Below are 16,605 nucleotides of genomic sequence, written 5' to 3'. Positions count from 1 at the left end.
GGGCTGGGCCTTTGTGTGACATGTGTGCGTACTCCTCCTCCCCCCTTCTCCGCGCACGGACGTCTTCGCTTCGACGCGGTTGATGGGATAGAAGGGTCTGTAAAGTAAAAGGACAGAGGCACAGACAGACCCCACACGCACACATGGACGTGCTGAGCCGCAGTCACACGCCTCCCGAGTAGAGGGAGGTCTGCTCTCCCCCTTTCCTCGGGCTATCCTGCTGTCTTCATCTCTCTTCTCCATTCTTCTTGTCGACTGTGGCGGATACATGCGCCTCGCACTCCTTGAGCATACACACACACACACGCACACCAAAGCACTCGTGCCCACGCACTCTTTTTACCCTCTTCGTGGCGACTGCCTCTGGCACACATCTGCTTTGCATCACGGGTTGAGGTCGCCCTTGTCCAGCGAAAAAAGGTTCAGTGACCACTCTGTGTGCATGTGGGTTTGTCCTCGAGTGCGTCTGCGGTCTCTCTCTTTCCCCTCCCCTCCGCTGTGTTCTCCCCCTCCCCCTCCATACTCATGCAGCTTCACACAACCACGCCCCGTGTGCATCTTGTCGGCTAGCTGGGTCTCATTCATCGACTACTGCTGTTGGTGTCCTGTCCGCATCGCACCCTTTCCCATCTTTTCGGCCTCTCTCTTTCGAGCTGGATCTGGCAGTGGTGTCTGGGCGTGCGTGCGTGCGTGCGTGTCTGTCTGTGACTTTCTTGGTCTCGGTACACCGAGGAAGGCTGAGCGTTGCGCGCACCTCCCCCCTCCCCCCCCCGGCCCAGCATACGTCATTCTCCACACACCACCGTACTCACCATGTCCCTCAGCGGCAGGAAGACGGAGGAGACCGCGGTGACCGACAGCGGCAAGTCGCCGTTGTGGCGGCAAACAAAGACTGCAACAGCAGTACCACCACCGATGGCTGCGGCTGCGGCTGCCGCCGGCGTCACCGGCTCGTCGTACCCTACGGCGGCGCCCGTCCCGGCAGCGGGCGGTGCCTTGACCACCTGCAGCGCGGCACAGCTCGCGGAGGAGTATCAAAAATTGCTGGATGTGGTCGGCACCCCGAACTACGAGACGATCCAGCGCCTTTTTTCAGGCGACGCCACTCCCCCGGCCAGCACCATCCCCATGATCCAGGTTTCCTTCGAACTCTTCGAGGCCGTGCAGAACCGCTTTGCCGCCACGAAGCAGGTGCTGGAGCGTACCAAGGCTGACCTTCTTACCCGCAACCAGCATTACTCCCTCCTCCACCAAGATATGCTGCGGCTCAAGGATGAGTACGCAGTGCTCCAGAAGCGGAACAAAGAGGCGGAAGAGCGAAACACGCAGCTGCACCAGCAGCGGGCGAAGCTGGAGGTGACCGTGGAGCAGCTTGGGCGGGAGGTGGGCCAGGGCCGCACAGCACTGGACACACTGCGCGGCAAGCTTCTGCACAGGGAGGAAGAGCTGCAACTCAGTCAGAGCCGCGTCGCCGAGAGCCTTGTCACCCTCTCACAGAAGGAGGCTGTCATTGGCACGCTGAGGCGCGAGCTGGGCAAGTGTGGGCACATCCGCTACGGGCCCGCGGCTGGGCAAAGGGATGGCTTGCGCGAAGGCGAGGGGGACGGGCTGCAGGATGGTGGCGACGGCGCAAACTCGCATGCGTACACAGCGGACATGCTTGGCCGCATCGCCGCCGACGTTGAGGGGCGCTCACAGGAGGCGCGTATGAAGCTGAACATGGCGGACCTCGAGGGCCGCTTGTCGCGCCTCAGCGAGGAAAAGGACTCTGTTCTTGCGCAGCACTCGCAGTACCGGCAGCACGTGCAGCTTGCCTTGCAGACCTATGAGGCGGAGGCGATGTTGCGCGAGGACACCCTGGCGCGACACGCATGCGTGTATACCCCATACTTCGTCGGCGCACAGGAGGAGCTCTACGCCAAACTGGTCAACCTCCAGACCGGGGAGGATCTGGCGACGGATCAGCGAGGCGACGATGACGAAATGGGCGTGGCTGCCAGGGCTGAGGCGCCACCACCGCTGCAGTCCTTTGGCGCCCTCACCTTCGAGATCCGCCGCACGATTGACCGCCTGTCGCGGACGCACATCGATGATGCCAGTCGGCAGCAGCAGGAGCTGTCCCTTTGCGTTGACGCGCAGTGCGTGCTGCTGCAAGCGAGCGCTAAGCTCGTCGGGTTCCTCAGCGCGATGGAGGAAGAGGTGCTGAGACGCCGCTTGACGCTGCCGGAGGTGCGCGAGGAGTGGCACAAGGCCAGGGTACCAGAATTTGCACAAGGCATCGCGCAGTCGCTTCAGGAGGGCGCGAGTCGTTTCGGCAGAGGCCTGGTCGGCCTGCTTCAGCAGGAGAACAGCTTCGTAGAAGAGTTGCAGCAGGCGAGGGCACTCCAACAGCAGCAACAGCGTGTGTCCATAGCAGGCAAGGACATCTCTGCTGCGGCGGCCGCTGCGTCGGCGGCCGGTGGCAAAGGCCAGCGGCTGCAGCGTACAAGCCTACCTGGTGGTACACCGTTGCGGCACCGTTCTGACTCAGCTCTGGCTTCCAGATTAGGAGGCGACGGCTCATATTCTTCGATGCAGCGGTCAGGGGAGGCGGAGTGGCGAAAAGGATCTCTCATGGGTGCTGGCACGGCCAGGGTGCCGCCCGCCTCGGCGTCCACGGGGGATGGGCATGGAGGCAGCAAGGCGGAGGGGGAGCAGGTGACGGCATCTACTACGGCGAACAGGTCGTCTGTCACGTCCGGCGCGCAGAGGCCGCTGACATCTGCAGAGTCCTCCTTGGTTGGACCGGCAGACGGTGCCGCAGGGCATGCTGCTGCGCCCACTTCGCGACGCACGAAGATCGGAGGCTCTTTCGACACGTCTGAGGCCCACGAGGGTAGTGCCACTGGTGCCGCTGACATGATAGCGTCGCCAGAGAGCCAATGGCAGTCCACACCCAACGCGCAGACTCGCGGCGGCACCACTGATGGGAAGGATGCTGCAGCGAGTGCAGGTCAGTCTATGCAATATACCCCAACTTCTCTCGCTACTCCGCCTGCTGTCATCCCTGCTACCACATCAAACACGGATCAGCGTAACGGTGCGAGTAACTGCGCAGCAGTGGCCGAACAGGTGGCGGGCGGATTGGCTGCGCTGCCTCTCATGCCCAGCGTGGTAGTGTGCCCACACTGTGCGCATGATGTGCTTGTCCGCGCTTCCGCTGGTGCGTCGCTGCCAATGCCTGGGGATGGCAGCGACGGAGGCGGTGCACGGGGCTTACTTTCAGTGCCCGACACCGCTGCCCGCGCATCACTCGAAACTAGCAATAACACGTCCTCGGCATTGGCCTCACCTGCAGGTGTTCGTGCAGTGCTTCGTACCAAGTCAAGTGAATGGGACCGTGCGGCGCCGGGTAGCGGAGCGGCTGAGACCACTGATACGCAGCGCGATGGCACTCGGCTCACCAGCTCATCCACCGCGGTCACCAAGTCGAAGAATAAGAAGAAGCCCGGCAGCACTAGCGGCAAGACCGGGGCGAGCAGCAAGAGACCCAAGAAGGAACCTTTCACTGGAAGCCGCGGCGCCTCCTCGTCACCGGCATCGTCCCGGACAAATTCCGCAGGCCACTCCCGGACGCACGGTGCCAGGACTTGGAGCAAGCGCTCGATGTCTGTGAGCACATCGCGCGTACTCACGCGTGATGAGCAGAGGATCGGCATGAACAGTCCCAGCATTTACATTGCTTCGAACACCTCTCAGGCAGTCTTGCACTCGTGTCGCTCGGAGGACAACGATGGCGCCACATTGTCGGCGGCCGCTGGCGTCTCTGCCGCTGAGCTTGCATTGGCATTGTCTGATTGCCAAGACCGCCTCGCACACACGACGCAGGAGCTGCAGGACATGCAGTTGGCGAATGTCGCGCTGCAGGCCCAACTGGTCGCTGCCCTTGCCGCTGCGGCGGCCACCGCACCAGCACTGGGGCCGTCGATGCCTGCTGACCTCGACAATACCGCAGAGCCTAACAGCAGCGCAGGTGCTACGGGCCCCGTTGCAGGGTCGGCGGCGACACAGAAGGCGGCCGGAGGTCACCAGGCGACGCCGAACTTGCCGGTATCCCCGGGCAAGAAGGTGCATGAACACGGCAAGCCGACGACGACGATCCTCCAGACAGCATCAAACAGTCCCCACTCGGGTCCCGGCGCCGCCGAGGAAGCTGTGCGTGCGTCCGGCGAGGTTGTGGAGATCGACCAGGTTGCCACCTCCGTCGACCGCAAGCCGCACTACCGCAGCGGCTCTGCTTCACCGACGACGCAACACCAATCCATGCATGCGGGTGCGCACAGGGGTGGGGCTGCGAACCGTGACGGCGTCGCCAGAGCCTCCACTGCTGGTGCACCGTCTGGCGGCAAAGACGGCCTCACTGACGAGAGCGGCGGCGCTGTCCCGAATCACTACACACACAGCTTGCCATCAACGGCATCCTCACCAGCATCCACCTCCTTCCCAGGTCTTTACAGCGGCACTGCGCGCCCCGTCGCTCACACGGTCGAGGTACCGGGCACCACTGACAGCACTTTGATGCTCGGTATCGCTGCAGCCAGAGCATCTCAGTCGACGACAGCGTTGCAGCAGTCCTCCAGCACCGCTGCAAGGGCGAAGCGCGACCCCACTGCGAATGCGGAGGCGATGGACGGCGGTGCAGAGCAGAGCCGCGGCGGCAACACAGCCGGCGGGGCCACTTCCATTCACAACAGCAACACCAACGCATTTCGCCACGAACGGCCATCGCCGCTCGTGTCACCTCCGCCGCAGGGTCACTACGCAAAGCGTGCCAATGGCGGTCTCGCGGCCGCGTCCGCTACGCAGTCGCAGCACGGGAACACATCGACACTGGTACCGGTGTGGGGTTCCGCGTGTCTGCCCGTGCTGAACCGTCGCCCTCATGCACTGACAGGGGCCACAGCCTCGAGCACAGACGCGACCGGCTCTGCCGCCCTGCACCGCGCCATCGCCTCTGCGGTATCCATTCCTCACAAGACGCAGACACTGGGGCTGGTGATCACCAACTCGCGCGTCACCGGCGCCGCTGCAATGCAGCCGGAAAAGGTCGAACCTGGAGGGTATACGGTCAGCGCCACCAAAGACAAGGGCGGCAGTCACGCAAACAGCGTCGGAGACCACACTGTCGCCTTCAAGTTGCCCTCCGCGTCACCGCACTCACTCACGAGAAGATTTCGCAAGTGTGCCTTGCCATCACTGCCACCACTCTCCTCCTCGCAGGTGCCGTTGCAGCAGCACCTGTGGTGCACCCACGCGTCGTCTTCTAAAAGCGGGCGCCTGCCGACTTCGAGCACCAGAGGCTCTTCTCCTGTGCCCATGTCGGCTCTACCCACTGCCGTGGAGGCTGGAGCCGAATGTTCGCACCAGACCCTCGCCACCGTCGCCGCTACTACTTCTGCTCCTGCATCCTGGCGCTCTGTGTTGGGGTCGAACATTGTCTCCTCGAGCCTGCCCAGCGTCTCTCCCTCGACGATGCCGCAGCAGTCGGTGTCCGCGTGGACGTCCAGTCCTATCTCGCCCGCGGTCGCTACCTCCATCGCTGCTACAATCAATATTGGGAGCGATGGGTCGGCGCAGCTGTCTACGAACCCCACTTACCCGCCTGCGGCGGCAACGGCGCTGAACAAGCATCAGCAACGTAAGATCGCCTATCAGCAGCTGCGCCTCTGCTTCAGTCAAGGCGCCTCGCCGCTGTACAGTGGCCGCGGCGGCGCTCAGCAGCCGTCTGCGGCGGTGGGGGCCGGGAGTTATGTTCAGGTTGCCGGGTGGCCGCGCGGCGGCACGTGGTACGCGAAACGCAACACTGGCACTAGAGGCAGACTGCGCCAAGTGATGGCAAGACTGGTGCGCGGCACTTGGGTGCGTGGTCACTTGTACGAGGCACCCATCTTCGCTTCACCTGCCAGCGTGCCGCTGAGTGACACAAAAACGGCCTTCTGCCTCATTGTGGGAGGGCACGGTGTCCACTCCCACTTTAGTTCTCCCTGTACCGCCTCGGGACATCCGGCGGCGCGCACATGGCAGGATGCGTCGGCTCAGTCGCTACCGTGCGCTAGCGGCGCCCCAATCCCACAGGCGCTCACGTACTTGGCAACACCGGCTGAGACACAGCGCCAGTGGTCGTCGAAGAGGTTCGGGCGGAGCAATCATGGCCCCTTCGCCCTCCCCGCATCAAGCGCAGCGGACACGACGGCGCGTCGTTCGTGTCAGCGCAAGCTTCGAACGTGGCAACAGCAGAAACGGTGGCACATCCGTCAGTCGCGCGACGCTGCCGCCGCCGGGAAGCTTGGCCGCGTTTCGTGTGCATCCGCCACGGAACGGGTGGCGGGCTCGGCAGAAGGCTTAAACATGCAGCAGCTGCCACTCACGCTTGCCCAGCGGCGTGCTGCGCACCTGTCCCAGTTCCAGTTTGCCGCCCCCTCTGCGACTGCCATTCAGCCGGTCCTCTCTACGCGGCAACTGGCAGCCTCCGACTTTGTGTCGTCTTTTGTGCACACACGCAAGCAGCGCCGCAACGCTTGCCCAGCGCTGCACCTCGCAAAGCGAGACCCAATGCAGCGGGCCGTGAAGCGCACAGTGTACACAGTGAGCGCTGCCAGTTCTCGGTCAAGCCTGTCCGATGTTTTAACTAGTACTCTTCCAGAAGAGGTGCTCACGCCGCTGCTGCCGTCCTATCACTAGCAGTAGATGCCTCAGCGGCACCCGGACATCCTCCACAGGTGCAGGCGCCGCGGGTCATCACGGGGAGGCGGAGAGCACGGGCGAGGCTTGGGCGGTGCCGCGGTGAGTGCACTCTGACGCAGACGTTTTGAACACCGCACTTCTCCTTTCTCGATGACTTTATGGTGCCTCTCCTGAAGCACACATCTGTGGGGGAAGGGGTGCACGTGTGTCTGCACCTCTGCGTGCGCCTCCCTCTTGACGTGCACTAGCTACGCGCGTCGCGTTCGTCGATCATGACGGGTTCGATCTCCCCATTTTTTTTTCTTCCGCTGTTCGCGTGTGCTGTTCCATGCCTCTCTCCTTTTTACGTTCCCGGTTCAACCGTCGACCTTTGCTCTTTCATCTTCTTTGGCGCACGCTCCTGCAGCTTCGCTTGCATTCTCAGCTTCAGCCTCCCGCACCCTCCATCCTCCTGGTACCCGCTGCACACGCCGACTCTCTGCCTTTTCTCCCCCTCCTCCCCCTTTCCCTTCACCTCCTTGCGTCTCCTTCTCGCCTCGTATGTTTCGCTTGGAGAGAACGTGCGTCTTTGATGTACAGCGAACACAGGCATGTCGTTGGGGATGTCGTGCCGACTCGTTCTGTTTCTATTTCTCGCTCTTGGCGCCCGCCGTTGTCCGTTTGTTTTTTTCTCTTGTTTTCGCGCCACGGGCGTCAAGCGGCCTGCGCTCTCGCTAGCTCTTCTCCTCTGCCGATATATGTACATCATCGTCTGCCACGTTGCTGCGTGCGCGCATACGTCCTTCGTGCACGTCGCCACTGCTGCTGCGATGGCTGCTAGACTTTGTCATCTCTGGAACACACAGCCTCCTCACGGGCGCATGCTTGTCTTTGGTGTTTTCCGGAACAGTGCAACGCACTCGCGCTAACGGTATGACACTCCCCTCGCACCTGTCTGCAGAGCACTGCACCCACACCCTTCCCATGCCCAGAAGACACCACATGCCAACGTTGTTTGGATGGCGATAAAGGTGCTGAGTTGGTGGCTGGGGGGGGAGATGGCCGTGCTGCTTCGGCCCCACCGCGCCCCTTGTCTGCCCTGCCACCCGCACACGCGTTTGCGCGCAGCACAGACAAAGATGAGCGAGAGGCGCACAAACAACGCGGCGCACGTCATTTTATTGTTCTCGTGCGTGCACGCGGTGACGCTGAGCCGACTCTTGACTCACCGACGCGGGCGTGACAGGAGAAGACCCGGCCGCGTTTTCGGAAAACTGCCGTGCGACACTCCCACGAACCTCCGCACATGGCCCCTTTCCGCGCAACACCGCGACACTTGCTGGCTGGCCGGTCGGCTTCTCCCCCTCGCTTCCCATGTTATCCATTCCATCTGCTTCCCTTCCATGCCGACCCCCTCACTGCTTCCCTCCACAGAGAGAGAGAGAGAGGGACGCATTCGCGGACTACTGCGGGCGCCTCCTCGTCGCCCAGTTCTTTTTCTGCGATTTCTTGCACGCTAGTGTTCGCGTCGGCCTTGAGCGCTTCTCACTTCGCCACTCACCCGCTCGTTGCGTCTAAGCAGGCGGCATCAGCCCATTTCCCTGCTCCATACCTCAAGGTTCGTTGGTCAAGAGAGAAGGTTCCTGTCAAACCAGAACGCACACACACACACACACACATACATACACATATACCCGTAAGCAGACACACGCTCGCGCCCGGTGCAGCCACCTGCGCCGCCATAGAAGAACACTTAGCCGCAGCTCGCGTCTTTCGTGGTGAGCAGCGCCGTCATTGCGTACAGAAGGAACGAACAAGGCAGAGGACAACGCGCGCCAGAAGACGCACTGACGGCGAGATTGTTCGATAAGAGCTCCAGACGTGAGCGCGCAACAAGGACCCTCCCCCCATCTCCATCCGTCTTTGTGTGGCTTCCTCCTCACTCTTGTATCACGGTACCACCGCCACAGTCACATGATGAGTCGCCTTCCACACTTTCGCAGTGACTCGGACTTCCACCGAGACGAGGAAAGCTCGCAGAGCATGTCGCAGGTGCGAGCCAGACCTGCCATCCGTCTCGACACGTCGCTTTCCTTCATCAGTACGACAAGCATTCGGGCAGGCACCGCGAGCGGGCCAGCCAGCCCGCTGCTTGGCGCACTCGGCGGCGACAGTATCAATGACGTCTGCAGCAGCGCTGCCGCCGTCTCCTCCCCGACGCCGTTTCACATGCGCGATGTAAATGTAGAGGCGTCTGGACAGTACTGTCTCCAGTCCCTCAAGGCGAGCCACAGCCGCGCTGTGTCGGACTCGCGCTCTGCTCACTCATCTTCGCGGCTCTACTCGCAGCAGCAGCAGCAGCCGTCGCAGCACCAACATTGCCCTCTTTCTCTCTCTCTTTCGTCGTGCTCGCCGTCGGTGAGGACGGACTACGACGCCCACAGTCGGCCTCGACGCGGCGGGCAAGCGCGCTGTCTCGCGTCTGAGGCGGAAGGCGATAAGCTGGAAGTCCTGGAGTCGGAGGCCACAGTGATGATACGGCCCTCAGATCCAAGGCCGTACGGCACTGACGCAGACGACGAGCCTGGGGTGCGCGGCCAGTGTGTGATGAGCTCGACGGTGTCGCCGGCGCCTCGCCGTGCTGTGACGCTGCCCAGCAACTTCGAAGATGGGCTGAGCATGCCTCTCAGCGAGGGTGCCGAGCAGCATGACGAGGAGTCGTCGCGGGGCCGGGGCAGCAAGTGTGCCGCGCGTGCTGACGGCTGTGGGGGGCTGAACCTCGACCACGGCGCACAAGGGGACGACCAGGAGGACGATGCAGAGAGCATGTCAAGCGCCACCCCACCGCCGCGGCGTGCTTTCATGCTCTCTCGCCGGTACAGCAGTGCGGACGTGGAGAGCGACGCGGAGCCACCGCGGTCTGCTGCCGAAGAGGCGGAGAGGCGCACGCCCACGCGAATGCCGTACGTGGATTTCGCTGCGGACGCACCACGAGGGAGCACCATCCTCGTCGTGGACAACGGAGACGAGGACGAGGAGTCTGCCTTTACGGATGGCCGGCCAACCGCCGCAGTGATCGCACGCGCAAATGCGCACCCGCCCGCTGTCGCTCATGCGCCGCTTGCCGAGGGGCCCGCGGTGTCCCCCACGCTACCGGACGGTCGTCTTGTCAAGGGCGTCGTGGTGGAGGCAGAAAAGGATGCGCAGCACCGCGCCCCGCTTACCCCCCTCCGTGCGACTGCAGCCGAGAGAGAGTCGGTGAGCAGCCACAGTCGAAGTCTGAGTAGTGCCGGCAGCAGCAGGATGATGAGCCCGCTTCCCCGGCCTGCGCCACACGTGGCTCAGACTACAGCGACATCGACGAGGTCTTCGCCGGCACATGTGCGAGGGACCGTGCGCGCGGTCTGTGACGATACCGGAGGCGCGACAGAGCAGCAGCAGCAGCGGGCCGGCACGAAGACGGTTCTGGCGAACAAGGCCGCGAACGCGCCTGTGAACACGACGACGACCACCGCCACGACTGCCGCCAACACTCAGCCTGCGAGCAGCACGCTGGAGTCTGAGCTGCAAGCGACGCCGATGATACCAGCGCAGCTGGACGCAGCGGCGGCTCTCCCAGCTGCTGCAGACGGCGGTCCGGCGAGTGTGACACCTCTCAACTCCTTCATGGCGCTGAACAGCATCTCCGGCCCGTCGTTGTCGGCGACAACAACGGCGATGAGTTCGCTGTGGCTTGTCAGCGGCTCGACGCCTACCCCGCTCCGCCGACTCCGCGACCGCGATAGGGAGGTGTCTGCAACGCTACACACGCAAGAGGGAGAGGCAGAGGAGACGAGCAAGGGCAGTGACACCGCCCGAACTCAGACGGAGCGTGCGCTAAAGCTGGCAGACGAAGCCGACGCCTCTGCAGTGACGGCACCAGAAGCGGGAGTCGAATTGCACGGGAGCACCCATCGGTACTCCGCTCCCGCCGACACTTCTGCGGAAGTGGAGCAGCTGATCGCCTCAGCAGAGGGCGCGCATCACCACTGCAGCTCCTCAGCTCCCCGACACACCGCTACAGACTCCGCCGCGAGCCCCGCGGTCTCAGCGCCGTCTTTTTCACCGGAGCCGGCGCGCCCACAGGCTGACGCGTACTGCCTGTCGTCGCCGCCTCTCGCAGCCGGCTCTGCCGCCTCCGCCTCCGTCCAGCTGAACTTCCTCTCGGCCAAAGACGACGCGGTGACGCCTGTCGACCTGCGGCCACTGCCTGCCTCTGAGGCGGCGACCACGCAGTATCGGTACAGCACGGCTACACCCCCGCCTTTCACCACCGCCGGTACTCTCCGCAGGCCCTCGGAGACTGCGCCGTCGATGTCCTCGCCGTCTTCGGCCGAGTCGGCGCGTGTCAGCGAGGAGGTGAAGGAGCTGGTGAGGCGCGCGCAAGCCGAGGTGTGCCGGACACGGGAGAGTCTTTTTTCTGCCCTGCGGGACTACCGTGCCAGCTTCCACTTCTCGGAAACGTCGCCGACTGCAAAGAATACACTCTCGGCCACCGCGCCGACGCCTGCTGCGCAGTTGACTGCGACGGTTTCGACCACCGCGTGCGCATCGCTGAGCGTCTCACCCATGCTGACGCGCAGTCTCCCACTTTCCACTGTCACAGTGGCCGCAGCGGAGCCGTCTACGTCTCCATCGGCTGCGCTGAAAACAGCCTCTGTGCTTACAACGCGTACGTCGGGGGAGTGGCGATCTGCCGCTATTGCTCTGCGGCCACAGCTGAGGGCCGCTGCGGACGCCATCCTGCGATGCCTGCAGGGCTACGACGCGAGGGATCACGGCGTCCTGCCCATGGAGACGGTCGTGCGTGTCACGTACTTCGTCATTACGCGACGGCAGATGCCACCCGCGACTTGGTCGCTACGAACGGCAGAGGGCGCCTTGGCTGCCACACCGATGCGGGCCTCCATGGTCGCGTCGGGTGGTGGTGCGGCGACTCGCTCCGATAGTGCGCACCTTCCGTCTCACAATGCTGAGGGCCGCCGCGCGGTACTGCTATCGGGGACGCCGCTTGGCCGTCAGCTGAGCAGCAGCGAGGCCGGTGAGCCTCGTCACCGAGTCGCGACAGCGTCACACAAGCTCTTCGAGACACCGCGCCAGCAGCGCCTGTCCCTCGATGCACACGGTACGACGACGCGTGTCGGGGGGAGCGGCTCGCTCTTCTTGTCCTCGCACCTGATCGGCGTAACGCGGCCTCGGGACTGCAGCAAGTCTGACGCAGATGCGGATGACGAAGACAAGACGGCGAAGCCGGAGTGCTGCGGCCGTCCGGCAACGTGCATCTCCCCCAGCCGGACGCTAGAGCATGTTATGATGCTGCAGCAACGCCGCGCCGAGGAAGAGCTGTACATGCAGTTCTACTTCACCGTGCTGGAGGCGTTCAAGCAAGTGTTTGGCGAGCGGTACGCTTGGCGCCACCTAGGGGCCACCAATGCCAGCCGCCATGACTGCGCCATCAACGTCGCCCAGCCGGCGCAGAAGCGGCGAAGGACAAGTAATGCGGCGCCGCCAGAATGCAGTGATCTCTGCGGCCACACGCACGTGACCGCAACCGAGGCAGATGCGGAGCAGACTCAGCTGGAGGTGGTGAACGAGTTCAATGACGTGGCAGGGCCGCTGGAAACGCTATTTCCACGACTTCGCCAGCAGTACGCGCTCCTTCAGCGGGAGAGGCGCGACTCCGCTGCTGCGGCACCGAAGTCGATCGTGGCGAGCACAGACAGTTCACTGATGGTTGCCCGGACAGCTTCCGAGTCCGCGCGCACGGAGGCGGCTGCGGCTGCAGCGGGCCTCGCCCGTCGCCCTCCTCCGCTGGATGTTCTCGTGTACTACCGCAAGTTTATAGAAAGCCTAAGGGAGCTCTGAGCAGGCATCGGAGAGAGAAAGAGAGAGAGGGGTGGGGGGTGGGGCAGAAGCCGACATGGCCTGTGCACGTGCACGCTTAGGCTCGAGAGAGAGTGGTCAGGGAGGGGGAGGGAGGCGTGGGCGTGCGTCTTTCCTCGTTTTTTTTTGTCTTTGGGCGTGCGTCGGGAGTACTTCCTCCTCCCTTAACAGGCTGTGTCGCGCTTTGTGTGCCGGCAGTCTGCTTGTGTGCCACGATCTACTCTGTGCTGGTGCGTATCGGTTTCGCGGGTGCGCCCTCTCCAGAGAAGTACGCCGGGTGAGGACGCGGGTGGAGACACGGACACCGTCTTTCATGCGTTGTTTTCTACACGCTGCCTCATCCTGGACGTGAAGGATGTGGAGGAGGGAAAAACAGGGGCGTGTGCATCCGCCGGCGGCCCGGGCACCTTAGGGGTATGCATGCCCCTGCTTGTCCCTCCTTATCTGCTTGGTTGATGTATTTACCCCCACCCTGTACTCGTGTCCGTGTCGTTTTCGTTGGGCACTCTTCTGAGTTCTTGATCGGCTTGGGTTATAGAGGTTATGGTTACCGTGCCTCCTCCTCCAACCCCTCCCTTTGCCCTCTCCGACTCTGGCGTCTCCTTGTGTTTAGACAACGCGCTCATGTGGTCTGTCTGCTTGCCTCATCACCTCACCTTCATCGCTCCTTCGCGTGATTTCATCGCCTCCTCGGAGCTGGGCGCGTCGGGAGGGGTGCGCCGAAGGGTTAGGCTGGCAGGGAGGAGGGTGTGCCGGCAGGAGGCGCCTATAACATGGCGCGCATTGGTATTTCCGAACGTAGATCTCTGCCCCCTTCTTACACACCCGCACCAGCGCATATGCAGATAATGTGAGAGCGATGCTTGCTTGCGCCTGTGTGATGAGACACCACTCTTCTGACATGCGATGCGCAGCCGTGTTGGCGCACGCACATCGCACGCGACGGTGTCTTCGCATATGTGGTCCCTGTGATTGTGGGCTACTAGATGTTGATCAGTTAGCACGGAGGCTATTCTGTGTTTTTCTTTTTTTTTTCGCTCTGCGTGGGCAAACTTCGTGTGTGTGTGGGAAGGAATGAGCGTGACCGTACACTCACCCCGGCCTCTCTTCCCCATCTTCCTTCATCCGCGCGGCTGCGGTGGCACTCCCCTCTGCCTCTTCCTGTCCGAGACAACCAAGAAGGCGCAGAGGCACACACGCCAGCTGCTACACGAATCCAGATGCGCGTGTGCATGCATCAGTGAGCAATGCGTTCCACGAATAGAGGTAACCCCCACATGAACCTTCTCAACAACGCCTGAGCGAAATGGCGGCTGCGCGCCGCTACCAAGGAGAATGATGGCGATGCGACTAGCGCAGCCCTTTCCTATCTCGCTCTGCATCGCTGCCATCGCGTGTGGTGAGCGCTCGTGCATGCCTTCGCTTGGGGATGCCTGTGCGCGCACGCTAAAGCATCCACGTGCGCACATCGCCAGTCATCCAGGCTCGCGTATGCGAGGGCGAGGGAAGGACACGGAGGCTGACGATCACATGCCGGATAGTTACAGTGCTCCGCCCCCTCCTCAGCCACCGATGCAGCTCTTCCGACTCCACACGCTCCCTTACCTCCTCCCTCGACATGATGAACACGTGTCTCTCTCCCTCTACACATACACACGCACACACATACCCTTAGAAGCCAGCGCATCATTACCTCTAGTGGTCAGATGACGGCACAAACACCCTGAGAGTGTGACCCTCCCTGCCTCTTCCCTGCACTACGCATACACGCCTGCCCAGATAGCCGCTCCCGCGCACACACGCACATCCACGCACATCCACGCACACCCACGCACATACACGCAGATAGATGCATATGTGTATGCGTGTGTCTATATACAGGTATACATTGTAGATCTATGCGTGCGTGTATATCGCCTCCACTGTGCTCCCTATTTCCGTTTTTTTATTGTTGTGATTTGCGGTTTCTCTTTGTGCTCACTCGATTGCCATCGCTGCCGAGCGTATGCGTGCGTGCGTGCGTGCGCCCCTCCCGCCTTCTCCCTCCCTCTGTGAGTCGTCGAGGTCTACAATGCTGAACTGCCAGGGTAACCCCTCCCTCAGTGGCGCTGCCAGTGCTGCTGTGGGTGGTGCATCGGGGGCTTCGCGTAGCACCTTCAACGCCGCGCACATCAAGGTCGAGTTCAACCAGTACTGGTACTCCAGGAACACGGTCCACCACCTTGTGCGCGAGGTGTGCCATCACGCCACCGCCTGCGCCTTCTTGTCCACCCCGTCGCTCTTCTTTGCACTGGACGAGCGCCGCGGCAATGAGACGGCCGAGGACGAGGCACGGATGACGCAGCTTCGGCGCTGCAGTCGCGTGTTCGAGTACGACGCCCAGTGGGCCAGCGACCCGTGCTACGTGCACTACGACTTTCACCAGCCGGACCAGGTGCCGATTCAGTACATGGCTGCCTTCGACTACGTCGTCGCCGACCCGCCATTCATCACGGCGGACGTGTGGGCGCATTACGCGACGACGGCGAAGCTGCTGCTCAAGGAGGGCGGCAAGCTGCTCTTCACGACGGTGCTGGAGAATCACACAATGCTGGAGAACCTGCTCGATCGCCCGCTCTTCATTGCCGCCTTCTACCCCCTTGTGGAGCACCTAACGTACCAGTACGTGTGCTTCCTCTCGTACGAGCCCACCTGTCTCGCGCAGCCGAACACGGAGCTGCCCGAGGCGGACGCGAAGATGGTGGCAGCCGTCCGCGTGGCAAACGACCTGCGCTCTTCGGAGAGGGAGTTCGCGCTGCAGATGGCGCAGCGCAAGCGTGAGGGCGAGGAGCGGCTGCCCACTGCCGCCTTTGAGCGCGACAACGAGCTCGCGCAAAATCCGGAGGCGAGGCAGCGCGCAGAGGCGGAGCGAAACGCCGTGAACTGGGACACGATCCCGATCGAGAAGATGGAGTGGGGGCACATCCCGGAAGGGCTCACCATGTACCCGGAGGGCAACGTGCCACCGACCGCGGTGCAGCAGAGGGCTGTGTCTGGCACCAGCGACGATCCGGCGGCGGCGGCACCGGTAACCGCTGAGAGCTTTGGGCTCGAGTACGACGCGTGTCGGCGCCTTCGCGCGAACCTGGACGCCTTCAAGAGCTCCATTGATGCAATGCAGCGCCACATGGACGCGCAGATGAAGCTGCGTCACCAGCGGGTGAAGCTGAGCAAAGAGTTGACTGCGCTGAAGGAGGCATCCAAGCATCATGACGACACCGCGGAACACGACGCGTCTGCCGTCACCCCGGCCGCCGCGGGCTTTTCTGCCTCTGCAATCGAAGCACAAGTCGCCGAGGCAACGAACGCCATTGCAATGAATGAGCGGGAGCGGGCCGAGCGGCTGGATGAAATGGAGCTGCTGGCGCGGCAGATTGAAAAAGGAGAGGCGGAGCTGGCGGCGCTCGCGCTGCAGCAGCCGTCCTCCGCCTCTCCTGCCACCGACATGGCAGCTGCTGGTGACGCGGATACCAACGCGGCCGGTGCAAGCGGCCAGCAGTCCCCATCCGCCGCCACCCCGTATTATGCCCCCTATGCGGCGGCCATGACGGAGTGCATTCAGGCGTATCGCTCGGTTGAGGCAAAGAAGGTGCCGCTGCAGGAGCTCGCCGCGGATGCGACGCGTCGCTTCAAGTTTCCTGTCTTTGCGCGCATGAAGGAGTTGTTGCAGCGGATGAAGGAGCTGAAGCAGCAGCGGTGACGCCACATTTGCTCGCGTATGTCGGCGTGTGCGCGGTGCGCTGCTGCGCAGCTGCAGAGGCGCGCATACCTTTCCTCGGGCTCCTTGTCGACCACACCGAAGGTGCACCGCTCCTCTCCCACCCCCACAATGTCATTCGTAACCATCTCTCTCTCTCGCGCGCGTGTGTGTGTGTGCCATAAAGACAAAGAGGCGTTAAAGCAACTGTGAAGAGCTGTACACGCGTGGGTGAGCACGTCGCT

At 62.8% G+C, this 16,605-nt stretch overlaps 3 protein-coding genes across 3 annotated transcripts; all 3 read left to right on the top strand.

Moving 5' to 3' along the window:
- Nucleotides 1–915: 915 nt before the first annotated feature.
- On the top strand, nucleotides 916–6,720 carry LMJF_17_0440 (conserved hypothetical protein; the record flags this gene model as incomplete). Its single annotated transcript, XM_001682246.1, has 1 exon — nucleotides 916–6,720. The coding sequence occupies one exon, from the start codon at nucleotides 916–918 to the stop codon at nucleotides 6,718–6,720; it is 5,805 nt and encodes a 1,934-aa protein (XP_001682298.1).
- A 1,956-nt stretch (nucleotides 6,721–8,676) lies between these two features.
- Nucleotides 8,677–12,606, top strand: LMJF_17_0430 (conserved hypothetical protein; the record flags this gene model as incomplete). Its single annotated transcript, XM_001682245.1, has 1 exon — nucleotides 8,677–12,606. One exon carries the CDS (start codon nucleotides 8,677–8,679, stop codon nucleotides 12,604–12,606), a length of 3,930 nt encoding a protein of 1,309 aa, XP_001682297.1.
- A 2,089-nt stretch (nucleotides 12,607–14,695) lies between these two features.
- LMJF_17_0420 (conserved hypothetical protein) lies at nucleotides 14,696–16,363 on the top strand (the record flags this gene model as incomplete). Its single annotated transcript, XM_001682244.1, has 1 exon — nucleotides 14,696–16,363. The coding sequence occupies one exon, from the start codon at nucleotides 14,696–14,698 to the stop codon at nucleotides 16,361–16,363; it is 1,668 nt and encodes a 555-aa protein (XP_001682296.1).
- Nucleotides 16,364–16,605: the final 242 nt, after the last annotated feature.

The sequence above is a fragment of the Leishmania major genome, chromosome 17, assembly GCF_000002725.2.
Source record: "Leishmania major strain Friedlin complete genome, chromosome 17".
Taxonomy (NCBI): domain Eukaryota; phylum Euglenozoa; class Kinetoplastea; order Trypanosomatida; family Trypanosomatidae; genus Leishmania; species Leishmania major.
The sequence above is the reverse complement of the archived record's forward strand: the minus strand, read 5'-3'. Positions and strand labels throughout refer to the sequence as shown.